The sequence below is a fragment of the Ruditapes philippinarum genome, unplaced genomic scaffold, assembly GCF_026571515.1.
Source record: "Ruditapes philippinarum isolate M1 unplaced genomic scaffold, ASM2657151v2 ctg2466_1_1_1_1, whole genome shotgun sequence".
Taxonomy (NCBI): domain Eukaryota; kingdom Metazoa; phylum Mollusca; class Bivalvia; order Venerida; family Veneridae; genus Ruditapes; species Ruditapes philippinarum.
Window position 1 is genome coordinate 65,700 of NW_026852979.1, and position 15,460 is coordinate 81,159.

The 15,460-nt window shown below is 33.5% G+C and overlaps 1 protein-coding gene across 2 annotated transcripts in view; it reads left to right on the forward strand.

Annotated features, from left to right (window-relative positions):
- The first annotated feature begins 1,030 nt into the window (after positions 1-1,030).
- The window catches only part of LOC132729993 (filamin-B-like), a 106,600-nt gene continuing 92,170 nt past the window's right edge, over positions 1,031-15,460 (forward strand). Inside the window, exons 1-2 of one of the 2 annotated variants that reach the window (XM_060715833.1) lie at positions 1,031-1,686; positions 15,117-15,306. In XM_060715833.1, the coding sequence (XP_060571816.1) occupies positions 1,377-1,686; positions 15,117-15,306 (500 nt within the window). In that variant the 5' untranslated portion in view covers positions 1,031-1,376. The remainder of the gene's footprint in view (positions 1,687-15,116; positions 15,307-15,460) is intronic. The other variant, XM_060715840.1, reaches the window with a different exon arrangement.

Here is a 15,460-nt window from a genome sequence, read left to right on the forward strand (position 1 = left end):
AAATGCGTTTTGAGATTTGCATCTATATAAATACAGTTTAGTCCTTGTCTATTTTGTTAATCATTGCATTACCAAACAAAAAAAGAATATTAAAACGAACAAACAAAACATACATACATACATACATACATGTGAAGACAGTTAAAATACAATGATATATATGACATATTTGACAAATGTTCTCTCAACATTAGCAAAATGTTGTCTGTAAATGTTGTGATTAATGCTTCCGAGGGATCACTTTGTTTCCAGATTTTTATACTTCGCAACAGCAGGTGTCAAGTGCTGTGTGGCAGTTGTAAAAAGTTGCCCCGTACTTCACTTCAGTGTTATTATATTTTTCTAGTCCTTCGGGATCATTGATGCCAGCACTATTAAGTGTTGAGAATTAAGTACCGCTCGTACCGCTCAAGCCGGTGCTAGGGGGCGAGAGGGGTGTTGCACTTATTCATTACCCTTCATGTACAGACTCAATTAAACCGAGTCTGTAATTTTCTTGTAATTTTGTTGTGATTAATGCTTCCGATGGATCACTTTGTTTCCAACGTTTTAAATGCGATCTAGCCAAATATTGTCGATTTTCTGGAGTAGTCGTGTTGGTATTGAAATTTTGGTAAATGCCAGACGACCTTTAGATAAAGAAATTGACGGAGTTCTGTATATCTAATATATTTATCAATGAATTGCGATTATCCACCCGTTCCGATACCCGGTGTAAGGGACGCAACTGACAAAAGAAATAAAATATCTTGCTGTACGAGTTGTGTACCTTTGATCATATCACGGGTTTCCATAAGCGCAGTGATTAAAATTTTATGCATTTAATATTCTAATATTGTTTATATCTTTACGTTAAAAATTTGTTTGCACAATTATATTATTTCTGGAGATGTAGATCTCATTTTTAAATCGACATTATTTATAATAAATTTAATTATTATATTAAACGCGGCTATTAAACGCAGCGCAAACATTTGTATACCTGTTACTAAATTTAGAATACAATTCTTCCATAAAGGTAAAACCGGTTTTTCAAATGTAACGGTGTCAGCTGAAATAAATGAATGGCGAAGAGCAGTGTGTTTCGGACAGGCGTCACACCCAATGATTTTGGACATTTATATAGTTAGTTTACACAAAAAGTAGGAATATTTTTCGAATAAATACCCGACAGTGTACAGGGTAGCTTAAGTTTCAAATCAGGATCAATTTTCAGGAATTATTAATGGACTATTGGGTGTTATTCATTCACGCATAAATAAACAAATTGTTCTTTCTACCGTTCATGTATAAAATTTAGAAATAACAATAAAACAAAATTGTGCTTCTTGTGAAGATAAAAACAAACGTGTGTTTTGCTATTTTATTTTTAAAATATGGAATCACATAATATTGCGCGGAGTCGCGAGGGGCACGCCGCACAGGCTGGAGTAGACAAATGGGTACTAATTCAAGAAAACACATTTAGAAATTGGGTAAACGAACAACTAAGGTCTGGAGGACTGGAAGTAGAAAATTTAGAAAATGATTTTGACGATGGTGTCCGCCTGGTTGCTTTGGTATCTTCGCTGCAAGGGAAGCGGATCAGAGTCATTAAAAATGCCAGAAACCATCACCAACAGCTTGCTAACGTCGCCGAGGCTTTGACAGCTATTGCAAACGACAACATCAAACTAGTAAACATAGGTAAAAATTCTCTTCTTTATAATTTTAATCATTCTAAATTAAGTTGCAATAGAGAATGAATTGCGTTTATATGTAGTTGTATATTAGATAGAATTTTGAAAGACCCTGATGTATCAAAACCGTCAAAACTGATACTTTTACACGAAATTAAAAACATATTTGACAGTTCGCTGGCATATTAAAGTTACAACCAATTTTCTCCTGTATTTGGGTAAAAAAAGAACTGGTTAGTGTGTAAAAATATTTTGCTATAATTTTGGTTTATATAGTATTTCACCTAAAGTTTTACAGGGTATGAAATTGCTTATATCACAAATTCATCCATAGTAACTGAACAGGATGTGCTTCAAATGTTCAACATAAACTTGTAACTTTTACTTTAATTACCTCCCTTTTATTGTGTCATGTGATACAGATTTTGTCATTTAGATATAAGGAGCTTTAAGTCAATAAACTAATTTCATCATGTAGCATTTCTTCAATTATAAGGAAAGAATTGCTGGCCTATTTCAGTTGATTGACTGCAAAAATGAAATGAATCTTATTGTCATAGTTACCTTCCTTTAGCAATTTCATAATTAATAATTAACTCCGTTTACCATGTTTATGAACATAATTACCTCACATTCACAATTACCTTATTGTATTAAGGTTGTTCAATTACAATCATTACTGCATCAGTTTATGAGGAACATATTTCATGATTACCTCCCTTTATAATGTTCATTGTTTGGTTCATAATTACTTCCCTTTTTCAGTTACTAAATTTGTAAATTTACATCTTGGTCAGTTGGTATAAAAAGAACATGATGCAGCAACGCATAGCTCAATCGGTTAGAGCGCGAGACTTGTAATCTCGACATTGTGGGTTCGATTCCCGGGCTGGCCAACTAAAATTACTAATCAGTCTTTCGGATGAGACTTTAAATCGAGGTCCCGTGTATGAGTGCTTAAACACTTGGCACGCTAAAGAACCAGGAGAAGCTTTTGGAAATGGGGCATCTTTCTGTAGTTTTTATTGCACTATCCTCCGAAAAAAATAAAATGACTAATACCCTTCTGGAGGACTCGCCCATATATGGGCAACCAGTGGCAAGTATAAATAAACGCAAATACACACAACTTGTGTGCTCACACATATGGTAATTTTTCTGGTGTCGAGGGTAATTACGTTAATCCTAAACACACCCACACAAACTTGTGTGCATGGATTTATGCATCAAAGGGTATCCTAAAAATTATGTATTTTTACGAATACTGAAGTATCTAAATGCTAGTTTATGCACCAACAAGACTATTTGTGATCTGTGTTTTTAGCTCGACTATTCGATAAGAATAAGTAGAGCTATTGCAGTCACCCGAGCGTCAGCGTCCGCGTCCGCGTAACCACTTATGTTAAAGTTTTTGTAATAGTTCAAATATTTTCAAAGTCCATTGACATATGGCTTTGAAACTTTGCACACTTGTTCACCATCATGACCCCAACCTGTAGACAGGAGGAGGTAACTCTATCAAGCATTTTGACAGAATTATGCCCCTTTTTCGACTTAGAATTTACGTTAAAGTTTTTGTAATAGTTCAAATATTTTCAAAGTCCATTGACATATGGCTTTGAAACTTTGCACACTTGTTCACTATTATGACCCCAACCTGTAAACAGGAGGAGGTAACTGTATCAAGCATTTTTTTTACTATCAAGCACTAAGAATAGTCGAGCGTTGCTGTCTTACCGACAGTTCTTGTTTGTCTTTGGTCTGAACTGGTTTTTTTCCTATTGAATTGAATATTGTCTTATCCCTCACTAAAAATAATAGTTTCATTGTAAATTGTTGCAATACCTGAGTGAAATAGGACAATATATCTGTATACCAAAAGAACATTGATGTACTACCAGTGAAATAGCTCAATATTTCTGTATACCAAAAGAACATTGATGTAATACCATCGAAGTAGCTCAATATTTCTGTATACGAAAAGAAAATGGATGTAATACCAGTGAAATAGGTTAGTCTGATTTTTAATGAAATAAAGTATAAATTATTAAAAAAAGAAGATAACAATTTAAAAATCTTAATACTAAAAGCAGCTTGATCTTTGCTACATAACATTACTGAATCATCAAATAACTTTAATGGTGATTTGATACCTTCATGCGATATCCCTTCAATTTGGTCTTTCACCTTCTCTGTTATGTTTTTGCTGATTTTGTTAAATTTGATACCATAACTTTACCTGCAGACAGAAATACAATACACTTAAAAGTTTCACACAGTTTCTACTAAGGTTAACTCCAGTATGAGTATGGGATAATGTTCACAATATGTTTGTTATTTATAAATGACTGATACATTTAATTTTTTTTTTTAATTTTTGGGCAATTTAGCGAATCTGGATCCATACATATTTTTTTAGATTTCAGAATTAATATAAGTATATTTTCACCAGTTATAAATTGTACTAAGTGAAAATCGAAGTCAGCAAAAAAAATAGGGTTAACAAAAAAAAATGTAAATGAAGTTGTAGTGCTCCCTCAAATGTTTCAACAGTTGACAGATAAATAATCATGTTTAATTTGCAGTGCGTATGTGTAATATTCATCAATATTGAATATATATTAGCCTGAAAGTTCTACTGATACCTTTTGCTAGTAATAAGAATAGGAAATTACATGTCATTTCATTTACTCCTGACGTCACTTCTACTATTGTATAAATAAGATTTAGAAAACATTGACACTATCCAAAGTGGGGTCCGCTTGCTGAGCGCAACAGATAAGTAATACGATTAATATGAATCTACATTATTCCATTTCAGACAAAGTAAACAAATTTAATGCAATCTGTATTAGAATGATAATAATATGAATGAGTTAACTGACGTGTTTTAAAATGTAAGAAACCTCTTTATACTTTCAATATAGAAGAGGACAACACCTTATATTTGAAAGAATGATTAATTCTATAAAAGAATGTGTAAATCTTACAAAATAATACATGGGTGCAGCCACTCATGAAATTTACGTGTTCTTATGTTTGACAAGTACAAAATAGAATTTTATGGTTTCTTTAATGATAGGTTTAAATGATGGTTCAATGGTGACAGAAAGTGATAGATTTACACTTTGTCCTTGAAATTATACTGTAATCAGTCATGCGTGTGTTATTTTATATAGGCGTTTAAGTTAATTCTATATTTACTTTTCGAATATTCCAGTTTTTGAATTTGGTTAACAAACCAAACTGGTTTTGACCTTTTTTTAAAGGCTTTGTGATGTTAAATGAAGACAAAATAAGATAAATATAAAGTTTGATAATGATATTTAAGTAAATGTTAGTGTTTAATAAGTAAGCATTTACAAAATGACATGTATAAATGGCCAGAAGCTGGACAGCATAAAAAAAATTAAAGAAAAAACAAAGTTGTTATAGTTATTCACAGAATGATGTTCCTTTAATTTTAAAAGCTTTAGTACAATGACATTTTCGCAAAAAATAATAGATCAGATTGCATATTTCTGAGTTTCTCAAGGGTTTGTGTCAATGATATAATTTAGCATAAGAATGACAGAAATACAAGTATATTGAGATTTGATGGTAAAGTGTCCAGAATGTGCTTTAAAGACCTTAGTACGAACCATTTACTGCTGTAATTAGTCCCCTACCGGTTTAACCGGAGGGGACTTTAGGTTTACCCTCCGTCCGTCTGTCTGTCTGTCTGTCTGTCCGTCTGTCTATCTGTCCGAGCAGACGAGAGCTACATTATGAGGTTTAGGTTTATGTACAGGCACTCTGTATGGGGTTCATTCCGTAGAGACATGTATTATGTGGTTAAAAATGCTCTTATGGGGTTAAAAAAATTTGCTCTTGTGGGGTTAAGAGATCAAAGGAATAACCCCACAAACACGTCTGCTAAGTAAGTCCGTCTGTCAGTCCGTCAGTCCGTCCACAAAACTGGATCCCGCGATAACGCAAAAAGTACTGAAAATATTTTTATGAAACTTGATATATGGATAGATGGCAGTATGGAGATTATGCACGTCTTTTTTTTTTCTTCCTATGTTGAAAATTCTGGTTGCTATGGCAACAAATAGTCTGAAAATATGGCAAATTTAACACATAAACTGGATCCAGTGATAACTCAAAAAGTACTGAAAATATTTTTATGAAACTTAAAATATGGGTAGATGGCAGTCTGGAGATTATGCACATCTTTTTCTTTTCTTCCTTTGTTGAAAATTCTGGTTGCTATGGCAACAAATAGCCTGAATTTCAAGATTTCTGATTTAAATTTTTCAGCTTTTTCACTATATGTTCTTTATTTCTTAAGGTGTTTACTTCAAACTTTAAATATAAGTTTCTGGTCATCAACCACATCATATGTGACGAGGTTTATAACTCTAGCACAAAAATATCAGTATTACCTCCCTTGAACTTAGATTTTTTAGGGGAAATAATGTTGTCTTTTTTAAATAACTTCTTTATTTCCTAATGTATCTACTTCAAACTTCATATATATGTTTCTTATTATCACTCGACATTTTTGAGAAGGTTAAATACTCTAGCAAGACTATTTCCAGAATTATGTCCCCCTTGAACTTAGATTTTTTTCTAGAAACTGGTATTTTCACTCCAACTTCTTCATTCCTTATAGGATTTACTTTAAAATCCCACATCGTAATAATATGACAAGGTTGTATAAACATAATTTCCTTACTAAGCATGGAAACTTAACACATTACTGTGATATAGACAAACTTATTTTATTATGTTTTGTGGTCGATATTTTCAAATACAGACTTCATCCTCAAATTCATTATAAATGGCAATACACAGGAGTGTATGACAATTAAAGAACTTTTTGAGGGACCGGTAGGGGACTACTGTATTGCCCGCAATACTATCAAATGCTTGTTAATTTAAAGAAGCTCCACTGAGGTAAAAAATTCAATAAATCTGAAAATTCGATCAAGTAAAGCATTTAAATTGACAAAATCTGCAAAGGTTCATAAAGAATTTATGAGAAAATCAAGAGTGCATTATTAAACGCTTTTTATTATATGCCCGTTTGAAAAACGGGACGTATTATGGGAACGCCCCTGGCGGGCGGGCGGGCGGTCGGGCGGACGAGCGGGCGGCATCCAATTTTGACCGGAGCACATCTCCTACATGTATGGAGGGATTTTAATGAAACTTCATAGAAATGTTCACCACTATGAGGAGCAGTGTCGCGCACATGAACCAGGTCTCTAGGTCAAAGGTCAAGGTCACACTTAGAGCTCATTGAAAAATGCTTGTCCGGAGCAAAACTTCCACATGTATAGAGGGATTTCAATATTACTTGGCATAAATGTTCACCATTGTGAGGCGGAGTGTCGCGCGCAAGATTCAGGTCCTTGCGGCCAAGGTCAAGGTCACACATAGAGGTCAAAGTTTAGATAAAAATATGAAGATGTGTATATGGACCATTTAGTCATCATTTATTGAGGGATTGTAACACAAATGGTCATTATCAAGACTATGGCTGTGATACATATAATTTAGGTCAATATATACAAGGTCAAGGTCACTAAAGATGATGAAATATCCAGATTTTGTCCGGAGCATATCTCCTACACGCATGGAGGGATTTTAATGAAATTTCATAGAAATGTTCACCATTATGAGAAGCCATGTCACGCACATGAACTAGGTCTCTAGGTCAAAGGTCAAGGTCACACTTAGAGCTCATTGAAAATCGCTTGTCCGGAGCAAAACTTCCACATGCATAGAGGGATTTCAATGTAACTTGGCACAAATGTTCACCATTGTGAGGTGGAGTGTCACGCACAAAAGTCAGGTCCTTGCAGCCAAGGTCAAGGTCACACATAGAGGTCAAAGTTTAGATAAAAATATGAAGATGTGTATAGGGACGATTTAATCATCATTTATTGAGGGATTGTAACACAAATGGTCATTATCATGACTACGGCTGTGACACATGTACTTTAGGTCAATATATGCAAGGTCAAGGTCACTAAAGATGGTGAAATATCCAGATTTTGTCTGGGGCATATCTCCTACATGTATGGAAGAATTTTTATAATACTTTATGGAAATGTTCACCACCATGATATGTATTGCTCCATGCATGATCCAGGTCTCCAGGTCAAAGGTCAAGGTCACACTTAGAGCTCATTGAAAAACGCTTGTCCGGAGCAAAACTTCTACATTCATAGGGGGATTTCAATATAACTTGGCACAAATGTTTACCATTGTGAGGCTGAGTGTCGCACGCAAAATTCAGATCCCTGCGACCAAAGTCAAGGTTACACATAGAGGTCAAAGTTCAGATAAAAATTTGAAGATGTGTATAGGGACCATTTAGTCATCATTTATTGATGGATTGTAGCACAAATGGTAACTATCATGACTACAGGTGTGACACATTTAATTTAGGTTAATATTTGCAAGGTCAAGGTCACTGGAGATGATTAAATATCCAGATGTTGTCCGGAGCATATTTTCTACATGCATGGAGGAATTTTAATGTTACTTTATAGAATTGTTCACCACCATGAGACGTAGTGCCCTGCACATGAACCAAGTCTCTAGGTCAAAGGTGAAGGTCTTAGTTAGAGCTCATAGAAAACGCTTGTCTGGAGAAAAACTTCTACATGCATAGAGGGATTTCAATATAATTTGGCACAAATGTTCATCATTGTGAGGCTGAGTGCAGTGCATAAAATTCAGGTCCCTGCGACCAAGGTCAAGGTCACACATCCTGTGCATATCTTCCCTCCTGATTTGTTTTAAGGTTCATTTAACAACACAGAGCCAAGAATAAAAACTTGCTTGCTAGATAACACTTATCCATAATGCCCCCATCTCCATCTAAAGCTTTCGTAAACGGGCGTATTTTGTGACTATGGCACCCTTGTTATATTGTCATTTGCACAATAAAATTGATTTTTTTTTTGGAAAAACTGGATGAGGGCATACATGTGAACTCTCCCACTTTCAGTGGGAGACTCCCACTTTCTGCAATCATATTTTCAAACATTTTTCTTAAAGTAATGGGTATTTTCACAAATTCAAGATATCTCCCTCTTTTTGATGTCAAAACTTTCTTCTTTGTTTTTTGCAAATTCTAAAATCTCCCTCTTTTTGAAGAAAAATCTCCCACTTGATCATAGAAAAAAGTTCACATGTATGTGAGGGATTAATCTGAAAATATTGTTTCAGACAATTACATCATAATGGTACACAAATCTCGAAAAATTGTTTCTAGATTTGTCATGTCTAAAAACCCCAGTGGAGTCCCTTTAAAGATTTTTTCTTCAGAAAAAATAAAGTATTTTCAATATATTTTTGTAGTTACATTATGTCTGTGAAGATGGCACCTATGTTTGCATTGGTCTGGCTCTATTCTGGCTCTACACTCCTGACACTAGCTTGAGACATTATTTTGGCTTGGAGACATTATTTTGGCTCGAGTTAAATTTTCAAAATTCAAGGCAAGTCAGGGGAAGTCGGTCATCAAAATATTAGAATCATTCACCCAAGTTTACCCTGCTGAATTTTATAGATGGACTTGTCCAGCTCCCATTTTGGAAATGTCCATTTTCAGTTTTGGGTATATCAGGATGAAAGTTTGATATTGGTCAGTCAACAGTCTAGTTTAGGGCTGGTCAAAGGATTAAATCACTTTTGGTTCCAACAGAATGCCCGAAAGAATTGTAAGTTAGTATAAATTCAATAATCATCAATATTAGATTATCTCAGATAATTGATCTTTGATCTGGTTTCTTCCTGAGAATAACTAAAGAAGTCTGTTGTGCTTGGGGTAGAATCTTTATTGATCTATATTCTTTGTTATGGTACACTATGAAACAACAAAAAAACAACCTTTTAGTCTAATAATAAGTATAAAAAGTTAATGAATTTCTCACTGAAAATAGTATTCATATGGTACTGGTATATAATGTATAAGTATATTTTAAAGATGTATGAAAAAGTATTATTGATAGGGTAAGGTAGGGATGCCTGGCATGAGGGTATGGTGGGGTTGAGTTTGACAGGCTCAATGGTTTATTTATTGTGATCTTGGTCATTCATTGTTCAAGACCATGGTTACCTAGTAGAACCTGGTTAGACCATGGTTGATCATTGTGGACCATGGTTTATTTATTGTGGTCTTGGTCAACCATGGTCAATCATGGTTCAAGACCATGGTAACCTAGTAGAACCTGGTTTGATCATGTAGAACCAAAGGTTGACCATGGATGAACATGGTGAACCATGGTCACATTTCGCAGGGGCTGGGGGAGTGGCAGGGTGGGCTGTTATGTGATAGTGTTGCTAAATTGATTAGATTGGATCTGATGGTAATTTATATTACAATATTACATGGTGTAAATGTTGGTAAATCAATGGTTACATTCTATTAGTTGTGATTTCTTTCTTTAAGGATTGAATAGCAAGAATTGGCTGGGTTGTTTTTTTTTGCTGCTCTTATGTTTTATTTTTCGAGCCACCTATCAATGGGAAGTAAAATACCCTAGTACTAATTTTAACAAAAACAGCAACAATGTATCAATTTACAATAATAATAAGCATGTTTATGATTAAGGAAAATATAATAATAAATACAAAATACAATAGTTGTAACCTGATCTGGTCTAGTCTTGTGAATACAGTTAAAGTACTGTTATAATTTGTAATCTAATTGTTTTAACAATACTGTATTGTTTTATAATCTAGACCATATATTTGAGATGTATTTCTGACCAGACTAGGGAAGGTATAGTTGTGGTGGGTGGGTGGCAGGGGGGGGGGGTCTAAGTCAAAGTTTCAACTTCTATCAGTATAGAGTCTGGTTGAACTGTATGGATGTGCAGCTAAGCCTGGCTCTATACTGGTGCCAAAGGCTTATCTCTGTGTATGTATGTAGTTTATGCTATTTAATGAAGGTCCATCCGCTTAGTAAATGTAGTTTTCGCTGTTGAGTATGGACCCCGGACATGTCACCAGTCATGCCCTTAAAGAGTTAATTTTGAAGCATAAAGTGGTAATAATTTACCTCCATGCAATTTCCATGATTGTGTGCAAAATTTCAGATCATTTGCTCACTTTGTTTTCCCAGAATATTTATTTTGATTATGAAAAATGACCCAAAATTGAAAAGCACTGCATGCAACATTTTTCACTCAAATCGAGCTGGGATTTATAGCACAAAATAAGATTTTGAATTATAATTCTGGGTATAATTCTTTATTATCTTTTTTTTTATATTTATCAGTTTTAAGTGCCCCGTCTAATTTATGTAAGAAATTCAAATTTTATGTTTTAGGCCTTTGGACCTCAATGGAGTTCCTTTAAAAACTTAAGTTCCTTATAACGCTCAAACTGTCTAACAGCTGCAGGTCCTTAAACTTACCTGTAACCTGTCAGCTTTCTCAAGCTTAAGATAAAACATGTAGGACAATTATAGGATGATGTGACAGTGTATTTTTGCTCTCTTTATGAAATAGTTAAATTGCCTTTAATTGAATGTTTATAAAAAATGAATATGTATTGTCAGATAAAATGAAATACAAAAAACAACTCAGTAAAACATTATGCTGTTGAAGTTGAGTTTCCAGTGCATATAAGGTGAAACAATGAAAATTCATATGGTATAGCTATAAAATGAAGAGGGGTGTGTTGACAGACTCAATGGATTGTTTAGACAGCCTTCATTAAATGTAATTTCCTTAAGGCAACACACCACATCTTGTCTTTATTCTCATTTATCTTAGGATACATCACTATGCTTTTTTCATGTGATTTGTTGGGATCTGTCAAAAATCAGTTAGTGAACTATAAAAAAAAGATGGTTATCTTAACCTATTCACAGATCTTTTTGCATGGTTGCAGTTTTTTGAATTTGCTTACATATGGAAGTGCATTGTATGAATTTTATAGGCATATAAACATTTAATACATTATGAGTATTATGAGTATTTATATACCTGAAGTAAGAAAAGCTTGTTAAATATTAAAAATTTTGTTTGTGATTTTACAAAAATGATTTCATATAATTATGTTAAGTTATTTTTACACACCACCCTTGTATGATTAATATCATCCATATGTAACACAATTTAAGAGATTTTGAAATAATAATACTAATATTATGCAGATTATTTTTCAATTAAATGCAATGCTTCAATTTTCTCATTTAATTAGGAAGTCTTAATTTTGGGGAAAATTTTCACTAAAAGCGCTAATTTTTGAACTTCAAATAAAATAGCTGGTTCTGATTTTGGAGAAGTTTTTGAAGAAAATTTTGATTAGGTAGAGGCTTTTCATAGGTTTCTGTTATATAAGGTGAACCACTGCCTCCGTGGTAGAGGGGTTAGAGTCGATGACTTCTAATCCCGTTACCTCTCTGGCGTGGGTTTGATCCCTGGGAGATGCTTTGGTAGTTTAGCACGGAGGAAGGTAGTCTAATACTGGTATAACTCTTCAGGAACGATGGTTAGGAAACTACCCGCCTATATGACTGAAATACTGTTGGAAAAAGGCGTAAAATGAAACAAACAAACAAACAAAATATAAGGTGAAACTATCTTAGTATTGTCTTAGTTAAGATGTAATGCAGACTAACAGGTTGGCTTGGCCATATATTTTGTATGGATAGAATTTCCACCATTGTGATTGAAGAGAGTGAAATATAGTTTGAAACAGATTGAAGAAAAATAAATAATGATGTTTTAAAAATATTGCAATAAATATTCATATGGCCACCTCATGACTGGACTTTAGTCTGGAATGAAGTTGTTTTTACTTGATTTGAATTTTATTCATTCTTAAGATATTTAGGTGACTTTCCAGCTGTCATAAGGACAGTATGACCTTTGCAGAGCAACAATTATTGGGAGACCTATGCAAGTTGGATGCTTGCGAGAGTTATTGCTCTACAGAGGTAAAATACAGTGGATATACAAAATATGTATTTAGTCCTAAAGTCTTAAGTCTTAAGCTTCCTAGTCAGCCCAGGAATAAACAGTACTTCTTAAGTTGTAGATTTTATAATAATAATTTATCATGATGGTCAGTATAGAAAATGAGAAAAATGACTTGTTATGAATTAAACTGTCTGTGACACCTTGTCTGGATAGAAATGATGGATAGTTATATAATTGTTTCAGCCATATAATATGTTGTATCGATGTAGTGTATATTAAAATATTGATTATTAGTGATATAGTACCTATTGATATGTTAATATATGTTTTATTACCTCCCCTGCCAGATTTTATTCAGTTTTTATAATTTTGGTAAAGAGAGAAATGATATAGATATTAAGGAAATAAATCTGTAATTATGAAGTGGCATGTGACATGTCAAACTGTTTTAATGACCACCTTTTAATTAAGACCTAATGCGTAAAGAAAACCTGTTGGGCTGTTTACCGTATATTATTTACCATTTTAAAAGCAATAAATATTAAACTTTTTTGAAAGGTACATTAATCTTAAAAAAGGAAGACTTTTTCTGTTATCTTAAGTGTATATTAAAATATTTGGAGTGTTTATTTTATACAAAACAATTGTAAATCATATTCTTGAACATGCATGTGTGATTAAGTCTTTATAGAAGTCAACCAGACAATGCACTTATTATTAGTCAGAAAAAAAAAATCAGCTCTTTCTGTTGTGTGTTTTTACATAGAATTGTCAGAACTAATGTGACATAATTATGGTGTTGTGCATCTGTTCAGGGATGTATAACTTAAAGCAGCATGTCTCTAGATTCTTGTTAATTTTTTATGAAGCTTTTAAAAATGTATTAAAAAGTAAAATATTTTTAAGCGAAGCTTTCAGTCCATACCAAAATATGCAAAAAAGCCCTTGCTGTGTTAGTCACACAGTAGAAATATGGTGATATATACTGCAAAATCTGTCACCAATTGCCAGTAATAATATTATACAGCTTTAAAAAAATTCAATATGCTGCTTCATTTGCAGCTTTTCCACAGGTTATTCAGCTGGCCAGCGTTTCACTTACATTCTGTAAGTTTTGCGTATCTTTTTACGTAAATTTGGACTTACACAAAATGTAAAATTATGTTAGTTGCGTTTCACTTAACAGAACATGCAATTTACGCCAGCAATGAGTAAGGGTAACTTTCGGTTTAAACTTACGCAAATGTGTAGCTTAGAAAATGTAGTGAAAAGCAAATAAATACATAAGTTCTGCTTAGTAGCAAAAAGTTATGTTCAAACTAAATACGTAAGTTCTGCTTACGCAAAAAGTTATGTTCAAACTAAATACGTAAGTTCTGCTTACGCAAAAAGTTATGTTCAAACTAAATACGCAAAAAGTTATGTTCAAACTAAATACGTAAGTTCTGCCTACGCAAAAAGTTATGTTCAAACTAAATACGTAAGTATTGCTTACGCAAAAAGTTATGTTCAAACTAAATACGTAAGTTCTGCTTACGCAAAAAGTTATGTTCAAACTAAATACGCAAAAAGTTATGTTCAAACTAAATATGTAAGTTCTGCCTACGCAAAAAGTTATGTTCAAACTAAATACGTAAGTTCTGCTTACGCAAAAAGTTATGTTCAAACTAAATATATAAGTTATGCTTATGCAAAAAGTTATGTTCAAACTAAATACAGTGTAACTTCCGAATTCCGGAACTTCTGAAATCCGGAAACTTCTAAAAACCGAACAATTTTTTCGGTCCCGATTTTTCCCTTCTATTTTCTATAAATATAATACATGTACTTCTGAATTCCGGAACTTCTAAATTCTGAATTCCGGACGATATTTTCGTAAAATTAGAGTCAAATCAGTGCAATTTTACCTCCAAAAACCGGAAATATCCAAAGGTATGAAAAAACATTGTTAATAGAGAATGTTTACCCTGCAGGAAGATTTAATCTTCCTATCGATTATTTACTAATTAGCGGTGATCATGTAATTTGACACGCGTTTAAATCACAAACTGTGAAATGGTATGTTTGAAGTGATGCGGTTAATCAGGTCAGTTAATTTGAAGTGTTTATTAGCGGTAAATGACAATTAATTGGACAATGTATGCATCAAACGTCTTTTGGGTTTTTATTGCATTTGATGTAATAATTAATTAACCAACATCGGACGATATGTAAGTTTATGCAATTGACAACATTTCTACAAACTGATATGATATTACAGTAATGGCCACATCTTCCTTGACATTTAGTGATATTAAGTGGCTTAGTCTTGTCCACATTATCATAAACCTCTGAATTCCGGAAACCTCTGAAATCCGAACTTTTTGACAAGTCCCATGGGTGTTCGGTTTTCGGAAGTTACACTGTACGTAAGTTCTGCTTATGCAAAAAGTTATGTTCAAACTCGTGTTACAATAAAACCTTAGTTGTTTTACTTTGATACAATGCATTGTTATTTTTACAGGACCAGAAGATGTTGTTGATGGCAACCTTAAGCTTATCCTCGGTCTAATATGGCATCTTATCTTGCGGTACCAGATCGGAAAAAGTAGATTCCCGACAAAGAAGTTGATGATATGCTGGTTACAGGCTGTCATCCCAGAATGCAACATTACAAACTTTACGTCAGATTGGAACGACGGCATTGCTCTACAGTAAGTTTCTGTAATAATTCTATGATCAGTATTAGATGTGATTGTATTTCATTGCTATAATTACATTTTACAGTTGGGCATTTTCAGAGTATTTTTTGTTTTTGGCATTACATTCAAAATCAGAAATGTGGATATTAGTGATGAACCCTGGAAA